This window comes from Aythya fuligula, chromosome 2, assembly GCF_009819795.1.
Source record: "Aythya fuligula isolate bAytFul2 chromosome 2, bAytFul2.pri, whole genome shotgun sequence".
Taxonomy (NCBI): domain Eukaryota; kingdom Metazoa; phylum Chordata; class Aves; order Anseriformes; family Anatidae; genus Aythya; species Aythya fuligula.
In genome coordinates, this window is record NC_045560.1 from 66,937,576 (window position 1) to 66,960,201 (window position 22,626).

General features: G+C 37.5%; 1 protein-coding gene across 1 annotated transcript in view; it reads right to left on the reverse strand.

The window, feature by feature from the left end:
* The window catches only part of ARPP21 (cAMP regulated phosphoprotein 21), a 149,605-nt gene that overhangs the window by 46,108 nt on the left and 80,871 nt on the right, over window positions 1-22,626 (reverse strand). The window contains 5 exon segments of the mRNA XM_032180750.1: window positions 5,881-6,144; window positions 8,570-8,674; window positions 10,895-10,918; window positions 10,920-11,065; window positions 15,378-15,608. Of these exon segments, the coding sequence (XP_032036641.1) occupies window positions 5,881-6,144; window positions 8,570-8,674; window positions 10,895-10,918; window positions 10,920-11,065; window positions 15,378-15,608 (770 nt within the window).

Genomic DNA, 22,626 nt, shown 5'->3' on the forward strand with positions numbered 1-22,626 from the left:
AGAATGTTTTGATTGGAAAATGCTGTTAGCTATCCTTCCTCATGAGGACACCAGGTGAGACCTAATGGCTGTAACCTGTCCTTGAGTCATTTGTTTTCTTAGAGACTATAGTAACAAAATCAAAATGCCTTGTAAAGTGGACAAAAATAAAAAAACACAATGAGTTTGTGTCTGTGCAAAGAAAACCCAGGAAAGTAGACACAGACATTTAGGGTGCAAATCTACTCTTTAAACATCATAGCAGTATAAATAATGGATCAGGACAGTTTAGTGTCATAAACTCATGTGGAAACCTGACTGCTCTCAGCAAGACTCTACAATAACAGACTTGAAGGAGGTGAGAGGACTCAAGCTAAGTCAAGAAATATAGCTGATCCTGTCTGGGAGCAGAGGAACAGATTAGATATAATCTATGTTGTTGTTGTTATTATCATCATCATCATCATCTTAATCTCCCTTAAAGAATTTAAATTTATTTGATTTACCCTCCACTTCCTCATTTTCCTTGTGCAGACAAGACTCTAGATATTTGAAAACACACAAGTATGTGTGAATTCTCTCTTGTGGGAGGAGTGTGTAACTATAAACTTTAAAACATAGCCTAAAGAGCAGAAATTTTGAAGTATAGTTTTGAGGTTTAGTAGTTGAACATGCACTTGTACTGAAACATTCCAGGTGTATTTGGATTTTACTATTTTTTTCATCACATATTAACTTTTCAGAATTAGTCAAAAGGTTTTCTCTCATCTTCTGAATTCATTGTAATGTAATACATTTGTTATACACCCCATTTAAAACCTTATTAGAGTGCAATCTATCACCATGAAAAATCTTAGTGGTAGGAATATTGGGTAAAAAATCATTCAATTTCAAAAGATTAATGGATGAACTTGCTACTAATCACACACACACACATCTTGCAAATAAGAGATCAGATGTTAAAAGAATGACTTGGTGTAAAATATAGACATGGATAAAATAGGTCTTTGGTGATTGGGGTCTGGAAGGCTTCATTTTCATTTATCTTGAGTACATCTATATTTCAATAGGCGAAATATTATTTGTCCTTTTTGATATTACTTAGTGAACAGTGAAATTAGAGGGACTGCAAGTAACAAGTACTGCTCACATTGTCCCCTCTGACCCTCCTGAATTTTTCAGCTTCTCATTACATCAGCATTACTAATATCTCGCTTACATGCTCTCTAACAAAAAACACTATTTCTGTTGAAGCCTACAGAAATGCCAAATTACATTTGAATTGCTTTCCTATGTGAATGCACAGTCTAATCCTGGACCTTTAGATAGTATAACATTTACAGAACTAACAAGTTTTCACTACGCTAACAAGTATGCCAAGACAATTATTTGATTATCCTAAAAAAAACTGCCCATCTGAGACCATAACCTAGATGCCACCTTCTTTAGCCTAAAGACGTTACTTTATGATTTTAATCACTGACATGATAAAAAAATCCCCCCTCTGCACTAATTACCCTGAAAATATTTGACAGATGATCCTTTCTGTCTGGGATATTCTTATTTTGAAGGTGAATCTCCTCTTTGTTTGGAGGCTGACCATTCTAACATATCTCTATTTTATCTATATTTAAAAAAAAAATTAAGTTAAACTGCAACAGGATTGGGTACATCACTTTCACTTTAAAGACACTTATTGCATGAACTGCTATTACTTTTTCTTCCTTTTACCATGCTTTGTCTCTAAGTGATGGGCAAAGAGTCAATTTTGCACTGGCTTTCTACTTTTTTCTGTCCACATACAGTGAAAATGCATCATCATCCCAGGTTTCTCTCAGATGCTCTCTAACAGCCTTCATTAAATTTACATTGTTTATGTCTTCATTGTAGGAATACAATTCTACACATCCTTCAGAATCATTTTTATTTTCCTAGCTTATCTCTCTACTGACTCACAACTTGATTCTGTCATCACACAGGTATTCTACCTTCTCTTAATATTGCTGACATCTAGTTATGTTTGAATTAACACCTTCATCCAGATGATTAATGATTCTGCCTCTATTGCTAATGGCAACTACAGTTACATAAAATGGGAGCGAAGACAACAGAAACCACAATAATGTACTGAAACATGAAGGTACATTTCTTCCCGATATCATTACTGACTGTACTGAGTCTTTCATCAAGGATTTCTTTCTTCCCCTTATCCTCCATGACAATTATAATAGAAGTAACAAAACAACAACAGCCTGTGTACAACACCTGCAGGTATATCTTCCAATACCCTTGCATCAGATCATCAAGAAAAGACATGCAGGACTTCTGCCTCCAAATTAACACCCCAACCTTTTTTCATGTCTTCTACGGGAGACATGTTATGAATAAAGATTTTGTCTTACAATACCTATGGATTCTCTAGGAGGGGAGTTCTGCAAAGAGCCATCTCAAAGTAATGACACATAGTTAACTCAGGTGAAAAATCCCTCAACATGCATTACTTCTCCCAGCCTCTCCAAGAATTCATGCCATCTCATTTCTGGATATCATTTTGCACTTTCACAAACTTTCATAAAGAGTGAGTCAGAGGTGGAGATAAGTTTTAAATGAGAATATGCTGCCTTCTCGTTGTCATATGTACTTGCCATTTTCTCATTTCTTCATTTGCAGAGGCAGAAACTAGAAGCACCAAATGCTGAGCAACGACAAGCACCAATGAGAGAATGCTGTCAGAAACTGTTGTGGACCTTTACTGAAGTGCTTGAGTCCATAAGTGCTACTGAAGAAATATAAAAAAGAGAAGAAAACTGAGAAAGTGAAGATGTTCCCTACCTGTGATACAGAAAGGAAACAGGAATTTGCTGCTCAAAGTCCCTTTCAGAAAACCCAGGAAAAGGTTTTGTTTGTTTGTTTGTTTGTTTTTGTTTTTTTGTTTTTCTTCCCAATTAGCTGAACAAAGAGAACACTATTTTCGGGTTATTACATCATGACTGTTGTTAAGCTGTAGAACAGCTAAAGTGGCAAAAGAAGTGTAAGAGGTCCTCTCACCACTTCTTAGGCATGCCCTTCCAAACTCCGTGTGTTGCTACTTTGATACATCAACTTGGAGAGCAGTTGTAGAGACATATTTAATTGAACTTTAATACAAAAGCTAATACTTTAATGTAGTACCTTTGGGTTTGAAGGCTTGGAGAGCTTTTCTTACTCCATTTTTCAGCTCCCAAAGGAAAAGTTCATACTGTATACAGGACTTCTATACAAATGTTCATGGCTCTCCTATCTTCCAACAGCATAGATGGCCCCACAGCCAATCTACTAGAACCTTATCAGCAATGCATTTACGGGAACTAATTAGCCATTAGCGTCTAGCCTCTCTTTCACTGGTATAAATTCAATAGGAACATTTAAGATATAAAATTTGTTTTACATTGATTACTTTGCACTGATTAATGCATCACGATGTTTTGCGGGCATTGCTATTTTTATTGCTTTTCTGGTTTTAAGCCTTCCTCAGACTATCTGCTTTGGCATCTGAAACCAGCCTAGTATCATATCTAAATCCAGAAGAGTAACAGGGGATTCAGACTGGCAGTAACCAGTGCCACAGAGAAGTTTTGCCATGGGCAGGGGAGGGCATTACGGTCTAGCTGCCTTGCCCAGTAAGTTGAACTGGTAAAGCTTGTACAGGCAGTCGGAACAGAGGAATTACTATTTCCCAAGTCTTCAGTTAGCTTCCTGTAAGAGAGATCCCCTATTTGTGCTATGAGTAGCACCTAAACCACCATCCCATATTCTAGATCATAATTTCCCATCTGTGTATGCTGATGCCAAAAAGCTGCTGCCCCATCTCCTTCTTCAGCAGACCAAGGCCACTGTACTTACACAGTATGTGAACATGGCCAGCAGGGACTGGCCCCCACACACTCTCTTCCACAAACATTTTTGAACAAGACAAGGACAAGATGGGATTTTTGGGACAGTGACAACTTAGAAATGAAAAGTGTGCACATGCAACAAACGCAGAGGAAACTGACAGCTCTGAATTTTGCACCTTTCTACCCCTCCCCAAAGACAAACTGTTCCCTGAGGAAGTAACTAAAGTTGCCGCAAACACAGAAGATTCTTTTTTTCCACCCTTCAGTAACTCTCCAGTTTATTATGATGTAGGAGGAAAGCCCCTGTATGTAGCACATTAGTGATATGGACAGAGACACAGCAGCAATTAAGACACACCAGTAGTATATTACTGGTCCTACAGCAACCTATATATGAGAAGTCACCTCCTCATCACTTGTCCTCTAAAGAAGTTCCACGGTTTTACCAGGAACAACAGAACAAGTTTAATAACAGAAAACAGCTTCACAAAGTGACGCTAAGCTATTTGGAGTAAAAAACCCCTGCTCTGAGCTACAGATCACAAAGGGAAAGCCCCACCACTCCACCCCCAGATGAACACTGCACAGCAAGCAACTCTGTGACGTAAGCTCAGAAAAGCACCAAAGTCAAAAGAAAGGGGTCTAGGTAGACATCCCAGAGTGTCCTACGTATTTGGTCTCCCCTGAGATGGAAGAGGTGGAGACATGCAGCCCCATAGCATGGTCCTCAGCACACCAGGCAGTGTGATGGTTGCCATCCCCTCAGTTCCTACAGCAAAGCCCCCAGCTTGCAGGGCTATGAAATGTACCGCTTTGCCCCTGTTGCAGTGGTAGCTTGTAAAATGGAGGCACTCGCATTGATCTGGTTCACTCGAAGTGTTGTGAGGCTTGCTTAAATGACACTTGAAAACACTGATGGCAGCAGGGGTTAGATGTGAGGAGAGAATGCTGGACAGCCACTACTCAGTCACTTAGAAAACACAATCTGGACAGGGAGAGGGATGCATCATGTGATTCTGCTCTTCAAGTCATTTTTTTTTCCTCCCAAAATTAAAACAAATATAAAACCCCTACATTTGGTCAACACTGAAACCTTACTAGCATTATTTTCCATTTTAAAAATCATAACATTATTTTGAATTTCAGCTCCTTAATATTATTTTTCCATAATTCTTCTCTCAGAAGAAGGGGTATATAATTTCTAACTTCAGAAACAATGGATACAACAATCCTCTATGGGATGCAAGCATCCAGTATTCCTCTGATTTCTTCTATTGTTAATTAGCAAGGCGCTAGATCTCCAGCCCACTTAAAGCATTATAACAGCACGAATTCTTCATTACTTTGACATTAAAAGAAATGTTGAGCTTTTTTACTTTATTTTTAAATACTTTCTTCAAAGGGATAAAAATTAAAATAGGATACATAGTATTTGTGGCATTTTTAAGTAAAGTTTAAATGAAGTTATCCATAATTGGCTAAGATAAAGTGATAACATGAAGTGTATGCCCTGAAAACGGGCCAGAAATTCATCTGTGCATTTTACTTGACAGTAATCACTTTCAATATTCTGTAAAGGTACCCAGGAGACGAGTAGAGATGTTTGGTAGTGAACAGTAAAACATAATCAGTCTTCAGGAAGACAGTAAAAATTACTGATCTGTGACATCTCACATGCTCAAGTCAATTAAATATGATTAATGACTACCTGGGCTGATGTGTATGTTGCTCTTTTAGTATATATACAGGGAAAAGGGACTACAGATATTTACTCACTCTTCTCCTCCATATTCATGTACAGATGTGTCCTGGAGTATAAACATATGTTCAGAAACTCGTTTGGGGATAGGCAATGAATTGCTGAAACCCGGGAAATGATAGAAGCTTTGCAAGTTTCCTGTTGCCTAAAAATCTGCTAAGTTTTTACCAGGAAAAAAAAACAAAAACAAAAACAAAAAAAAAAACAATAATCAAGAACGAGCATCATGCCAAACTGGCAATAGAGGGAAGCAAAGGTTTTGCCTACCTGAGCAGGTGGTGGTGGCTGTTGCACAAAGCCTTGGGGCGGCGGTGGTGGCTGCAGCACTTGCTGAGACACTGGTGGACCTGAACCTGTAAAGCCTCCTGGGGGAAGCTGTTGAGTTGGGGAAGCCATAATGTAACCCGTCTGCTGGGCAGGCTGCTGTAAGATAGGTGACGGGTAGACAGGGCCAGAAGGTGATTCAGGGTTGTCTCCTGATGATTGACGACTCAAGCTCATCTGGTTAAACTGTGTTGTCATGTCATCTCGCTGCAGGGCAAAAGCCAGTAGAAAATGGTGTAGACATGATATCTGTGGTAGACACTTATGCAAATTAGCAAAACAAAATAGATTCAAACAGAGCATGAGGGGAAAACGAATTGCTCAGCTCAAGTAAGTGCTAAACTTTGCATGAATATCTACCAAAAATGAAGGCAATTAAAATGAAAATGACTATAAAAGCTTTGACAAGACTTCTGGGCTGCAAGATGATTAGCACAAAAGCCAATTATTTTGGCTTTTACCCTCCCCACTCCCTTTTTTTTTCACCCTAAATGACAGTGAACTTTACAGCATTCAGAAGATGACATTTTCAGTATAAAGGGCACAAGAATAACTTTATGATGAATACCTCTTCCCCACAGAATTCCTCAGCCAAAGACATGCTGGCAATTTCACCTGTGTTTCAAAATGATCCCAAGAGGAATTCAGTAGGATTCAGGTGCAGACCTTTTCCTTTTTGGACTGTTTTGAAAAAATCCAAGGTTGCAAACACAGAGAAGGTTAAAAAAAAAAAAAAAAAAGCTAGCCTTCAGTTACTATTTCAAGACTTTTTATTCAGCGTTGAAAAGAAACAAGTATTTTATTTGACTGGAGAGGAGGAAAAATCTATGGTAGGATGAACATACCAAACTAAGCCAATGGACCTAAGTCTCATTACATCCTGGTAATGACACGAGGATTCTAGACAGTATCTGTTCAGTCTTGCAAAAATATCCATACAAAATTAACCCTCAAGTTTATTCTATGGAGGTCAAAGACTTACAAATGTGGTTCTATGCATCTTCATTTGTGCCCATACTGCAAGACTTAAATATCCAACATTAAAATGTATTCTGTATAGTAATAAATTCATCATAAAACTACAGTGCGTGCTAATATGCAGACTACAGTCCCTTCTTTATTTCCTCCTCAGGGACAAGGAATAGGCAATACAAAAATTACTTTTACTTAAAACACCCAATCTATTTTTAAGTGAAGCCTCTTTGATTGTGTTGACATCCCTGTGGTGCTTCGCTCTCCAAAACCATTCCACACAATATACTTATGACAGGAAACTTCAAAATAGAAAAAAGGGTTTCTGCAGAGAGCACTGCAACAAGCACTTGTTACACAGAGACTCACCCTTCCAGTCTGCAAAAAGATAATGTGCAAACTAATTTTTAAACACTCTTAGCCAGAACTTCAGGTGACAAAAGAAAGGATCGCTATTAAATTTAGCATCACCCTACGTTTATATTCAGGCACATAAGTCATCTATTTGAAGTTGTTTCTTTAAAAACTTAGTACATGGACTACCTGGATGGCAAATGATTGCAAATAAATTCAATGAGAAACTTTACTGCACCTGGAATGCCTCTGGATTTACACAATAGAGACCAAGAACTTCAAAACTCTACAATTTAACACACTGTATGTATAATATAATGGATAAGGACACTAGTTCAGCATTTATGAAAACAATTTCAGAAAGAAGGTAAAGCTTCACTATTAAGTTAGCTGCTAAAACTATCAGCCGAGGTATTACTACCACTTAGAACAACCTGAGATGCCTGCAGGATACTTTTCATGGGAACTAGCACTGAGATATCCAACTTCCATTCAGCAGCGGTCTTTTTTTCTTGTCTTTTACTGTTCATCTACCAGGAATTAATAATACTATTCCAGCTGCAGGGATCTGTTCGGCTTTGTTTCCATCTTTTACTATAACTAGGTGACAACTCTACCTTGGAAAAAATCAGCCTTAAACAATATTACCAGCATGAGAGAGAATAACAAGAAAAACAAAACAAAAACTTGTAACACCTCTTAAAATATCAGCTTCATTTTACAACTGTGTAAACTTAGTCCTATAAGCACTAAGCCAGATTGAAACTCCAAAAGTGTACTCTATTTTTATTATATATGAGCCATTACTGCTTTATCATGATACATGATAATATCACACCTTTTGCAGCTGGCTCATCAATACCCAATTCCAAGTGCTCTGGTATGATCAGGGAATAAATCCAGGCAGCAGTTTTAGTATATTGATGTCCTAGAGTTCTCTTCTCCTGTATTTGTGGACATAAAATGTCTAAATCTCAAATACTCAAGTTAACTATCTAAGCTCCCTTGACGAAGTGGGGAGAGACATGTTCCTAACACAGGCGCAACAGAGTATTTTCTGGAGGTTCCTGTAACCAGGTAGAGAACCCTTCTCCTAACTTCATTGCCCAGGCTGGATAACTAGAATCAGTGGATACACTCTTACAAAATGCTTGTCAGTATCAAAAGTGTTAAGGCAAAAAGGGATTGAGATGGGGGTCTCATTTTGGGAAGTCCCTTGTGGTCTCAAGCCCTTGAGGCTCTCAAGCACACTCATGCACACACAAGCACAACTTCAAGTAAAGGAAAATACAAAAGTCTTTAGTACCACAGAAAACTGCTGTGTTGGAGAGACTGGCAGGAGATGCTGGGGAGGATAAGAAACTGCTGGATATTGGACTGACTGAGAAGATGGCTGCATGGCCTGAACAGGCTGCAAAATAAACACAGCAAAAGGCAATAAGTACAACCCACTTAGAGAGAGACAACAGCAACAACAAACTCTATTACTGAGAACAAAGGTCTTTCTCAAACACAGCTCTGAAAATACAGGTGACTAATCACCAGTACAGTACAAGAGATCAGGTACTGTGATTTTAGTCCTTGATTCATCTTTTCACAAACAATTCTTTATTACGAATTTCTGCTTATTTTCTTATATTTGATGGCTGTTAGAGTAAATGAAGCCACAGCTACACCTTCTTATTACTGATGTGAAGCAAAACCAAAATTAAGATTCTACATTTAATTTTCTGAGATAAATATAAAGAGCAACACAGTGTAAGTATGTGGATTTGCCGATAATGACTGATTTAAGTCATTGAGTGTGCTATAGGCAAAGGAATACTGATTGGAAAGCTGCTCTGGCAGAACACAGTAGCTAGAAAGAGAAAAACAGGTTTTGTAAATTAACAAGAGAGAGGTCTGTCAGCTCAAAGCACATTTCATCCAAGCAAAAGAACAATTTTCTACAGCATTATTGCCTTGGAATAGCTTTACTACTCCTTTTATTTTAATCTATCATTTACCTTGAATCTTATACAGGTTTGCTACCACATTCTTCTTCTAAAACTGCTGAGACCAAATCAAGACAAAAACCACAAGCATTAGTCCAAACCCAGTAAAATCGGAGCATTTCACTAAATTTAAACATTGTCTCACAGGATAAGCTGGGATGAAACTGTGCCAAATTATAACACAAAAAGCCCTGTAGATTTTGGTTGCTCTGGGAGCAAGTAGAATATAGGATTCTTGCTGGAGTAGTTCCCTCTGCTTGCTTTGCAGTTCATGCTGAGGGAGTAGGCATGCAATCCACAAAATTAAGTTTGAGTCAGACTGAAAGGCTGCTGCCCATGCTTGGCTATGTCTGGCCATGTGCCATAGACATCCAGGGGCCAAGGAGTTGAAGCACCATGGCACTGTGCCTAAACTATGCTGCTGTTCCCCACTACTGCTGTAGCTCCAGAGCTCCAGCTAGGAGTGGGGTTGTAGCCAGAGCATGGTGCACAGACAGAAGACCATGTGTCTTTCTGTTGGGGAAAGGGTGCTTGGAGAGAAGGTTACCTACAGCCCAGCCCTGATATAACTTGAAAAGGAGTTTGCAGGGTCCCAAGTTGTACCTGAATTTTTTAACACAACCCCACTGCTATTGAAAGTGACAGGGAAAAGTTTGTGGCAGTTCACACCACATCAGGAGAAATCTGTAGAAGTATGAATGGCCAGAGCCGCCAAGCACACACAGAGCTCTCAAGGATCCTTAAAGGTCCACAAAGTGGTAAACTTTGAAAAGTTGCTGTTCAAATTCCTCCTCCTTCCCTTCTCACACTATCACTAATGGATTCTAGTTCTGCCTCAGCTTGACAGACATTGCAGCTAAGAAACAGTGGTCAATACCCTACCTCAGGCATGGTGGTGATGAAATCTCCATGCCTGTTTGGTCTGTGTAAATATTCTTGTAACCTCTACCTATGTTGCATGCCGCAACTCTTATCGAGAGAGCAGAAATGTATAAAGAGAATAGTACTGTAAAATTTTACGCACGTATTGCTAATGGTCTACTAGCATTAGGGAGCAAATTTTACCGAGAGCTTTATTATTAATAGTAAAGACCTATTTACTAGTAAAAATAGTAAAAAAAACTATTTACTATTCATAGTAAAAACTAGTATAAACCTACACCAATAAAAATAGAGGAAATGGGGAGAGTAATTAAACATTACAAAGGAGAAACCATTAATACACGCTTTTATTTTCCAAGCCATGGAAAGTTGTCTGGCAAAGAGTCAATATAGATCTGAGCTCCCATAACTTCACTCAACTTCCAATATGTACAGAACTACAGATTGAACTAGTCTGAATTGAATGCTTCAACCTTTCACGTACATGGCAATTTATCCAAAATAAATTTAAAGACTATGTAGACATATTCAATTAGTTTAATGGTCTTTTTCAAAATGAAACCATCCTTTAGATGGAATTTTAAGAAGAATTCTTCTACTCCAGCTGTTTCATCCACGTCGAATAAATATATCATGGGCCCCCATTGTCTCAAAGATATTTTGTCTAGCTGCTTCCTTCCCTACCCTAATCTTTCTGTCGTTCTTCATATCCCTTGAGAGCTTCACTTTTTTTTCCCAATGGCCTCCACACCTACCTGTGTGACAAGGTGACTTGCCATTTTGCTGCTGTGGCTGTTGAACCTGCTGAGGCTGCTGGGATGAAGGCTGCTGCTGAGACTGTCCCACCATCTGGCTCCTCATTGTCTGCTGGCTGCTGGGAGGATTGTATATTGCAGGCGTCCCATCAGGATTTACAAACGGTTGACCTGAAACAAAACAACATCAAAAAGTGATGAACACTTTTTTAAAATGTTTCTATTTTCTGTGTGAAAGCCCAGAAGCTTGTCTAAGTGATTACTAACTGACCTACTAAACAGTAAAGTTCTAGTTACTCTCAATGCCTCATTACAGTATGGCCATGTTTTTTATTTATTTATTTCAGGCATGGATAACAGATAACAGATTTTTGTTCAGATAACAGATTATTGTTTTGGCAGTACTAATTTCCAAAGATGTGAATAAAAGGTTGCCATGACTATAAGATGATTCAGGTGCCATGATTACTTGAAGTCATTCAGCGATGAATCAGTTAATATTAAAACTGAACTCTGGAACCAGAGGATATTCATATACATTTTATTGCTGCACAACAGTAGCTAAATGTTACATAGCTGCTCTTGACACACTGTACTTCATATACGTAGAAGTAAAAAAAGACCTTGTTACTAATTTATTTACACCACTGTAATAACAGCGTTATTCTCTTGAGACTGGTATCCTAAGTAATTACAGGAGGCAGCCCTGGAAGTTATCAGGGAAGAAATACTTAAGATGTCCTGTGAAAATCTTTTACATACATTTCCACTACTGGCAGAAGTTGGTACGTACATAACGTGTAAGTTGCTGAAACTCTGCCTTCAGATATTTTAACTGGGGAAAGCAGTCCTGCAAAATTAACATCTATAAAAAAATATTTTTACCAAAGTCATTGCCTTACAGAGGAAAAAAAATTCTTTTTGGTTTCCTCTGTAGGCAACATGTATTTGTGACCTTAGTTTGTATTCACTTTATAGAAGTGAAGACAAATACATAAATTATAAATTCATAAATCAAAGGAATTATATGTTTACATGAGAAATGATTAAATTTAAACCACAAAGTGATAACAATGTAGGCATCTGAAGTAAGAATATTTCAGATAAAATGAGAGGTCTGGAGGAATCTGGTGACTCAGTAATAGTAAATGACAAATTTCTGGTTGTTATACCACCTCTGGTAGAAGTAGTGTCTCTGCCTATTCTGTTCTATTCATCAGCCCCTGTCTTTTGGTTCCTTCCTCTTATTGTGGTCAGAACCACATGAGAAGAACAAGCTAAAGAAACCTTGCCTTCTCTCTCCACATTTGCTGGATTAAGTCACACTCACAATGAGAAAGGTAACAATCAAAGCAAGTAGAAGGCAAGCAGAGGTCAGTTTGTGCATTAGATGGTTTCTTGCTTGTTGCTATGAAGACCCTGGGTGAAATAGCATGGAGAGAAACTGTCCTGTCCTGTTTTTCCTCCCTCTCAGCTTGGAAGTCTCAGGTGACAGAAGTACTTTAGGAGACTGGGGAAGGCCTGCAATGATACTTACTAAGAGCACAGATACCTTAAAGGAGACTGGTAGCGAGGTGGGGGTTGGTCTATTTTTCCCACGTGCCTGGTGACAGGATAAGGGGGAATGGGCCTAAAGTTGCACCAGGGGAGGTTTAGGTTGGATATTAGGAAGAACTTCTTTACCAAAGGGTTGTTAGGCATTAGAATGGGCTGCCAGGGAAGTGGTTGAGTTTACCATCCCTGGAGGTCTTTAAAAGATGTTTAGATGTAGAGCTTAGTGATATGGTTTAGTGGAGGACTTGTTAATGTTAGGTCAGAGGTTGGGACTCGGTGATCTTGGAGGTCTCTTCCAACCTAGATGATTCTGTGATTCTGTAAAAAACACATATTTACTTCCAATTGGTGTTTCCTCATGGGTTTGGGATATTCAAGTGCCACAAAATGAGATCGTGGAATTTAGTTTAAAGGTTATCTTCTCCTCAAGAATCAGCTGTGACCCTGCTGGCAAATAACATGGTGCAAAGCTGCAAAGAATAAATACTTGTAACCAAAATGTCACTGACTGCTGTCTAAAGGGAAAAAAACACCATGGCAGAGGCTCATGGAGAAAATGATTCCAAAAAGCACTAAGTGCCCTGCTGGAAGCCAGACTGGGTGAGCAGGGTAAACAGGCTCCTGAAGCCTGTGCCAGATGCTGAAGGGAAACCATAAAGAACGTTTTCACGTGGATCAGCAAATAATGACAGGACTGAAGAGAAAAAGTCCAGCAATGCTTTTACAGATGAGAAAAAGACCTTTTAACAAAGAATTTTTTTTTAAAATAGAAAATGAAAAGGAGAGATCAGATTGTAACAGGGAAGGCATATTTAAGTTATGAACTTAAGTGGCCCTGATAGGACAAAGACTGTGATGTCAATTTGAAGGAGAATGAAACATACATGCTCTTAGACTGTCAAAGAGGTCAAGTCAGATAACATGTCAAGAGGAATCCTTTAAAGAGTAAAACAGACTGGTGAGGTGAGTGAAATGCAAAGTAAAAGAACATATCTGCATTAATGGTCTCTTTCCAAAGCAAGCCAGAACCTTCTCTATCTTGGGAAGAAGAGGGCTAAACTCAAGGAGAGGAGTTGAAGGAAACTGGATATGGAAAAGAAAGCATACTAACACCTGAGAAGGAGCTAAGCAGTATGAGAGAAGGGAGTCTGACAACATTTCTGGGTGCCATTAGGGGCTTACACAGTCAGTGTCTATGTAGTGTGAAAGGAAGCAAAGATCTTTAAAGACACAACGTTAGGATCAAAAGAGAAGATAGGAAGTAACCACTACTCCAAGAGGAGAATAAAGAACTAAAGAATAATATTATATAAAGAAAGAAAATCTATTCATTACAGGAAACAAAGCTCTTTTTTTTCATTTTCTTTAAACTGTCTTCTTTTCATCTATGTTTCTGACAGCATCCATCACTTGATAGTCGAGCACAGCATCTGGCAATCTCTATGTCTCCCTCCCACAGAGTTTCTTTTGTAATGTTACTGTAATAAGATGCAAAGATTTTGAGCCCAAGGAGTGGCAAATTTGAGGCATGTACTTTGCTGCATTTTAAAAACACAATAGATACTACATTATAGACTGACTTTCAGCACATGTAACAGCATGAAAGCTATACATTGAAGTTGAGAATTTCAGTCCTTAGATGGATTTGTTCCCTCCATTTTCTTCGGTATGCATATATTTACAAATGGACTACAGAAACAAAACTTACGGTTTGGAAAAAAAATAATAAAAAAATACACAACAGCACACTATTTCGTGTGCACAAAACCCACTTACTCTCTGAATATTAAACATACAACACACATGGAGCTCTTGGTTATGCCTCTGCAGACAATGAGGCAAGCTAAGAGGAAAGACCGGGTACTCTGGACTAGTGACAATACTAATGGGTATTATACAACACCAGATGCTTCTATCTGTATATGCCTAAGGAAAGCTTGGTTTAACAGTTTTTTGAGAGCATGTTTTTCTTAAATACTGCAACTTTCAGTTTTTCTCGACTCCACTCTAACTAAAAGAATATTTTTAGTAGTGGACTCACAGATCAGCTTTACACATCTGCATCAAGATCTCATAACAGAGAGGTGTAATATATATGAAATACTGGTTTTAAGTAATAATCCTCAAATAAAAAGCTCTTGAATGCTCTATTAAAGATTTTGAAAAAAAAATATTTTGGAGTTGAACTCTCAATTCCCAGCAGAAGGGAAAATTCAGTGCTCTGTATGCTTTGTTATTTTAAACCCAGCATAACTCATCTAAGGATGACAGCACAGCTAGTCATGGTCACTGAAATACTGCAAAAACACTGAAGAGGCATCACAGTCTCAACCTCTGTGAACCTTTTTAAGGTTCATCTGGACCAAGGAGGTAACAAATTGCCTTAAACTTTCAACAAGCACTCGGGTTCAAGCTGAGTGGTTTCTAAAGCGTTTAGATGACAGTGAGTGTCTTGCTTGTGCTCTGCAGTTCTGTTAACTACCAGAACAATGCAGAACTGAGGAGATTAAAACTTTCTCTTATCACAAACCTTCCAGTTTAAATACAATTGCTAATCACATAGCTTACATAAGTAAATCAACTCTGAAGTGCTAATTCAAAAGCAGCATCTAAGCCTTTTGAAATTCTTCTAATGCTAAGCACAATTTGTAAAACTTTGAGCATCAGACTTCATTCAGTTGCACCATATTTCAGCATGCTTGATATGGAAGAGCATCAACATTTACTAAAGGTAATGGGATCTCAGAGAATTCATAGCCAAGGAGTGCCAGGACTTTACAAGATGAAAATACTCATGCAGACCCAGGCCGTATTATGTTTCTATCATTTCCCACCAGAAAATCTTTCTAGAAACACGGAATTTGCTGAGTTCCCAGATGCCATCAGAAACACTGAAGGGCAGTACAAGGCAGGAGAGCATCGGACTGACCTGTGTGTGGGTTGAGCAGGATACTGCCAGGTGGTATCCCCGCAGCTTCAAGTGGAAGAATGATATAGCTGGTGTTGTTGGGTGCCACCTGGCCATTCATCCCATTCTCAGGGTAGGACACGGTGCCTGAAGAGCTGGCCGTCACCCCGGGGACAAGAGGTGCACTTTGGAGAGGCTGATGTATTCGTGACAGGGATCCTGAGGAGCCAGCGCTGCTGGAAGACTCTGAGCCTAACAGAGAGACACAATCACAGTTATGAAGTTCCCAAGTCTCCATCAAACACATCGCATACACATATTGCAAAGGCAAGCACTAGTCTATGCCCAGCTGGTAGAAGTGGAGTTTTCCCTCCCCACTGAGCTCAGTATTCAGATGAACTTAAACAATTCAAAAGATCCCTTTTTCCTCCAGCAAAACCTGTTCCTCCGCATCTAAGAAAACAGTTTTATCAAGCAGAACACAGATCGCTCAGAATGTATTTAGAATGCAAAGGTACTGGTTCATAAAGTATAAAAGCTAAACACAGGGTTAGAAACTAAAAATGTTTTCTGCAAGGAAAAAAAAACAGCAACTGCTTTCTCAGTCAGATAACATGGTAGCCGTGCTACATGTGGCATTAACTCACAGCTACCTAACATTTCTGCAACTTTGATTTTTCAGCACCTAGATTATTTAAGCTGATCAATGAAGCTAAATCAAATGTGCTAAAATATATTTGTGCCTGGAAGGATAGGGAGCTGCATTCTTTTAAAACTTAATGTAATTTCCAAATTTCAGAGATTTTACTATATCAGATTGCAATTTCTGTCCTGTAAAAATGATAAGAATCTCTGGAACGTAAGGCTCAGATGAATGGCTCCTTAATAGCAGGATGTTAAGGCAAATACCTAAGAGGTATGAAAGTAAATGTCTTATACAGATGCTTCCTTCCAGATGAAAAAAATGCAACTTTTTTTGTATTTTACTTCTGTGTAACTTATATTTTTTATAACCTTCTTAGGGTCTTCCTGCAGGTATAAACTAAAAGGAAAGGCAGAATTCAGACTTCAGTTTCATCAAACTTCTTACTTCAAGGCCAAAATACAGCATTTATAATGGGGATGCTACAGAAGGATCCAGCAGTCAACTACTTGGATTCAATTCTTAATCAAATCCATATTGGAATTAATTTCTTTCCTCATAATTAGAGCAAAACAGGTTTCCTCTGAAGAAATCACACCAGTATCCCATTATCTAAAACATACAGTGTCTTTCCGCAGATCATTATTGAATGTTGTTTAAAAGCTAATGTACATTTCAAACTTCACTTCTGTATTGTAGCTATGACAGAGATAATCCTCTTCATGAGCTGTGCACTACTTGCCATTGGTAGGACACTAAATCTGTTTCTCCAATATCTAATCAAGAAAGTCATAGTGATTTCCTATATATATATATATATATTTATTTCTACAAATACAATTTTTTCAAAAAATGTCTTTGCAAAAGAAGTTGGTTTACTGTTTTAGTTAATTTTTGTTCTCTGTGTAGACTGAGGCTGGAAATAGAGAGATTATTCCTCCAGGGACAGTCCTATTTATTGGATGATTAAAGATTTCAGCATTTGTACTAATTGCAGAGATATTCATGGAGGTCATCTCCTCAGCAAGCTACAAGTGATATTTGGCATCTTCCTCCCAGATGTAAATGCACTTGCTGGAGTTTTATTTTCCTTCTACGGCAGTTACCAGGTCCCTTCCTGGACTCGTCTGGCAATTGTACGTGCATTTCATGTTGCTTGATGTTTTGCTTTACTTTCTCCTTTTCTCTGTCATCTATTGAATTCTATGGGCTACAAAGCCACCTGGAAATTCAGGATGAGATTCCATAGCCCCCATCACTACCACATCCCTGTTATTATTTCTACATCTATAAGTAGTATCAAACCTAAGTTTACTCTTCTCTCCCCATTTTGTGCTATTTGAAGAAATGCTGTTAGGTTAAAAGATAAAAAATAATAAGATTAAAAACAAACAACAACAACAACAACAACAAAATGAAGCTCTGACATTCAAATTTTTCCCTTCCTTTCAGCTGTTTTTATGGCAGAATCACACACTGATCTTTACCAACTTCTGAATGTTAGAAGCCAAAGGACTGTAATGAATTCAGATGTACTCATCAAATGGCAGCCAGGAACAGTAGAACAATCACATGTTGCCTAAGATGATAGCTTTGAAATGTGTGCCTAAAAGATCAAAGAACTGCTCTATCCTGCAGCAGAAGATCAATTTTGAAAGAATGAAAACAAGGTGCAAAACTATTTCAGCAATTAACTGAATATTTAAAAAAAAAAAATCCCAGATGTTATTACTTCACCACTCTTGCCACCATTTATCCAGCATTATTACAATCTATGTTAACTTTTCCCAACACTACAACTTACTTCTTATCGTTTTAAGTCTAGACATATTAAGCCAAATAAATTCCAACACTGATGTTTGGAAATTACCACCAATTAATCTTGTCTTTGTAGCTCTGATTAGCTGTTTTCATAGTTTCTGAATTTGGAATAAGAAATCACCACATAATGCATTCAGTACTGTAGCAAATGAAAAAGTGAACTATCTGACTTTATTCAGATTCACATTACAAAAGGTCTTACTAAATACTTCTGAAAGAAGTTTTGAGTAATTTAGAGTTTTGCCCCCATTACACAACGCAACCTCTTTTTCCAGTATGCAATGATGGCTACTTCTAGATTCTCCTATAATTTTCTTACTGCTTCACAGCTGACATAACCACCTTCATATTCTCATCATTTCCAATTTATATAAATATATTTAATTGTTCTGACAGATATAGCAGTTCAAAGAACATTGAAAGAGAATGAAACAGAAGAATCACCACAGAGTCTTAATAGCTTAATTTTTAGGGGGAAAGAAGGAAGGTTCCATTCATTTTCCAGTACTCGAGCTCTAGTGAGCAATGTGATGTGGCTTGCTCTATTTTCTTTTGGTTAGTATTCAGTATTCAGCCTCTTTGCTCAGCCCATCTTGTGAGTCCATGATGAGTTTTTCCTTTCTTATCAACTGGACACAAGTTCTACCCAATATTTGCTCTAGTTGGTCAAATTTTCAGGAACAGTACAGTGCTGTTTAGAAATATTTCCTTGCTACTTTCATAAATCACTTGCATTTCTGTATATTACAATTTATTTATTTATTTATTTAAATGATAATCGTATGTGCTCACGTGAACACAACTTTCTGCAAGCTGTGTTTCTAAAATTAAGATTGATGCTTTAGTACAGTCAGTTGGTGCGAAGTGTATGACTGGAAACAGTTGGTTCAAGATTTATTGCCCACACATCAGCACTCCTTCAACTTCTCTTGGAGTTACGAGATCTATCAGGCTAATACCTGATTAAAGAAAATCATAAAGAAGCAGAAATACAGTTCCCCAAAACCCATATACAAAGTTATAATTTATAGGATATCTCATTAAAAAAAAAGTTATTGTAATGAAATGCCTACAGTATAATCACCTTCGCCTGACAGGAGTAGCAATGAACACCTAACAGGAGAGGTTTGGATAGTGCTACAATTATTTGGAGCCACTCCAAGAAAGTTAATGATTCCTACAGATATCTGTAGGAATCTGTAACACAGCTAATATCCCAAGACAGACAGCTTTTCATAAAGGGAGGTAAAGAAATATACTCCAACAGACGTGCATTCCATTTAATGGAAAATAATGCAGTAAGAGAAGCTAAATAATGCACCATTGAAAGTAAAGATTGCAGTATATCTTCCAATAATTAAGTAGATATAAAGATGCACATGTTTCTTTTGAACACATCTTGTCTTACCTCCTAATAACATGTACTAAAAGCTATTGTAATGTGCCAGAAAATAGCATGGTGGTTTATGAACTAGATTTTCCCTTCATGGATATGGTTAGAGACTGCAGAGATACATCTTTGTTAGCCATAGGGACATCATTTAGTCAACCCTGGGAAGTCCATTATTCCTACAGGAAATCTAAACTAATCAAGGTTTTGTAGGATGTCCCTACACTGTAGGAACACGATCCAGTAGTGATTTGTTAAGTTATTAAGTCCCCGTTTCAGTACTGAATTGTGACTTAAATGATACAACTATGTCTCAACTAAGCTGCAAAATATGGAAGTAGAAAACTTTATTTCAAATATAAGAACTGTGTTTTTAAGTGGAACAGTGCCTTCTAAACAATCAACAGGTGCATGAAAATAGTACTCAGAACCGGTATAATAGCCACACAATGGATTTCAAACAGACCCTTTTGTGAAGTTTGCAAGAATGAAGTAGCATATTTCCTTTGTTAGACACGTTTATTACCATACAGTTGAATGCAATTAAAATATAAGACTAATAGACACTGCTATACAGCATGTTCTCTGATCTGTCTTTGCCCAAGAGGAGGCAAACATCCTTCTGTGCTCAGTTTCTCTATTTCTGCTATGTAAAATCAATTATTGATTTATCAAAGTTAAGGTTAAGGGCAGAACATTTAATTCTGATGACAATATTAGAAATGATCTGGAAAGACTACACTGCTAATATTGCATCACAATGTATATTCTCAAAGGCTGCTGTTAGCCATCAATGAAAATCCTTAAAGTCCATGCTTGAGAAACATAATTGAGACTGGATGACCGTAATTGATGTAGAATAACTTTCACATTCAAAATTGTCATTTTCCATCATTTGGCCAATGAAGAACATTCTGAGCCACTGCAGACTTCAGACAGATTTTGTTTTTACTATGCTTAAGACAGAAAAGCTTTAAATTCATTACTATGAATCATAAAGCACTTCAAAGAATATACCAGTACTTTCTGTAGATGAAAACTAGGACAGAATTAGCGTCTATTTAGCTCTGTCTTACCACAGCAGCATACCTTGTGTTTGTAATGATACCTGGGAAATTCCATTTCAATCACTATTGTAAATAAACAAAACCCCCAAACCATGATAGAGCTTTAACTGTGTAATTATGGACTACAGAATGTCTACTGTTGCCTATGACTGGATTACAGAGTAATGAAGATCTAGTACAGAAACGTGCAAAATGAAATGTTGCTTAGTACCTCAAGTACCTCTTGGAAAACATATGCAAAAACACATGGAGGCTCTGACAGCAGTATGAATGCGCTCAGCATCTTTTTTTTTTTCTTTTTAAGTGGAGAGAGAACCCTTACAAGACATATTTCCATTAGTTTTTGAAAGGTCATTTGCTTCTGTTTTAATGTCATTTAAAAACATTTCAGAGAGGATAGAAATAGCAGTTCAGATATTATTTCCTCTGACTTTCCACAGGCTGACTGACAGTTTCACTTTGTGTCCTGGCTTCAAAGATGTGTCTTTGTTTTGATATCCAGCCTTGCTCTCCCCCAGGCCCTTTTATTTAATTTCTTTTTTACTCTTTCTATGCCTCATCTAGCTTTCACACTGATCTTTGCTTTTAAAAAGTCAAACCACTTACAATTGCTCTGCAAAAAACATGGAATTTTAATATCACTCACGTTATAAAAAATTATTGTAAGAGCTTTCATTTGGAAGCAATTTTGGATTTGGTGCCTGTAGAGTGCAGATGCATTTAAAATTGTTGGAATGCTTCAGAGATGTCTCCTTAATATATCTTCTTAAGTGCACCTTTTAATATGTTTAACACTAAGATGGTTATTTAAAAGTATTAGTCTTTTGCAACTAGATTTCTCAACAATTCAAACTGGATTTCCCTGACATGGTGGTAAATGCCCTGCACTTCTGCAATATAATGCTGCAGAGAAGTACTTTTAACTGCTCTCTGCTGAAGGTGAACTACATAAAGAAGCATATTAGCAACCTCTGCCTCCTCCCTAATTCATGTATAGCAAATTGAATTCTGATGCAATGAAAGTTTCATGGGAGGCAAAGAAACCTGGAAGTATAAACATGGTCTACTGCATACTTCGGACTACACTGTGTAGCCTATTCATCCTTTATATGACTTAAAACAAAAATACAGGAGCACATTTTCAATGCTACATACACACTGGTTGTGCTATGTTACGTATGCTTCTGCTCAAAAACAATCTGGAGGTGTAAAACAAAACAAAACAAAACCCTATACTGTAACATATTCAAAGACAAATTCATGTCTTAATTCCACAGAATTACACATATATAGAAGTGAAGTAAAACTAAAGGAGAATCTTAAGATTAAAAAAAAAAAACAAACCAACAACCAACTAACCAACCAACCAACAAAAAAAACAACAACATTGTCTAAGGTCTCAAAAAGAAAGGTAAAATAAAAGCATTAAGAAACAAGCAGGCTATTCTGAAAGCTCCCAGCATCTTTATGAACATCAGGGTTTGAAAGAGAAGGTTCCTGACTAGTTGGTGACTTTCCATCTGTGAAATGCACCAAAATCCGTGACTATGTTTGAGATCTTAAGGTCCAGAATGTAGTTACCAAGTCAAAGGTTTGCTCAGTTTATTCTGAAAACACCATTCCTGGGCATCCTAAAGCAGAGAAAACGTATCATACCATTTGGAGAATAGGAGTGAAATCTGACTAATCTATGTTTGATAAACTGGGCTTAAATTAAGTACCATCCATAAAACACTCTCAAGATGAAAAAACACTAAGTGCTAAGTATTGATTACCACTTTCCCTGTATAATATTTATCAAGTGAACCAAATTGACAGAATTATCTGATGGACTCATTATTTATTATGCACTTTTACACACAAAAAATATATATAATAAAGTGGCTTAATGGCATAGCTTAAAATTATTTAGATCCAGACCCTGTGACTCACTCATATGTTAATGCACCCATGAAGTAAATGCAAATAAATGCAGAATTCCCACCAGGTTCATAGTCCCCTTAAATAGGGCTTTCATTTAATTGGAAACAAACGAGAAAATGGAGAGGCTACAGGACCTCTATGAATCAACAGCTTCCACTATAGCACATTGGCTCATTGGCCAACAGATTGGAAGAGGCTTTACTCCGTGGTACAGATGGTCTGTATTTTAGCACTGACAACAAAAATTTATTGGATTTCTCATCAGATATACAACATTCTTCCCTATTCACAAAGAGTAAGATTAATAAAAAAGTAATATCTGTGCTGTTAATTTGTTTTGTTCAAAAGGACTACTACCTTTTGAGGCTACAATTGCAGATAGTGTTTGAATAGGTTGTGCAAATGCTCTAATCCAGGAAAATCCTA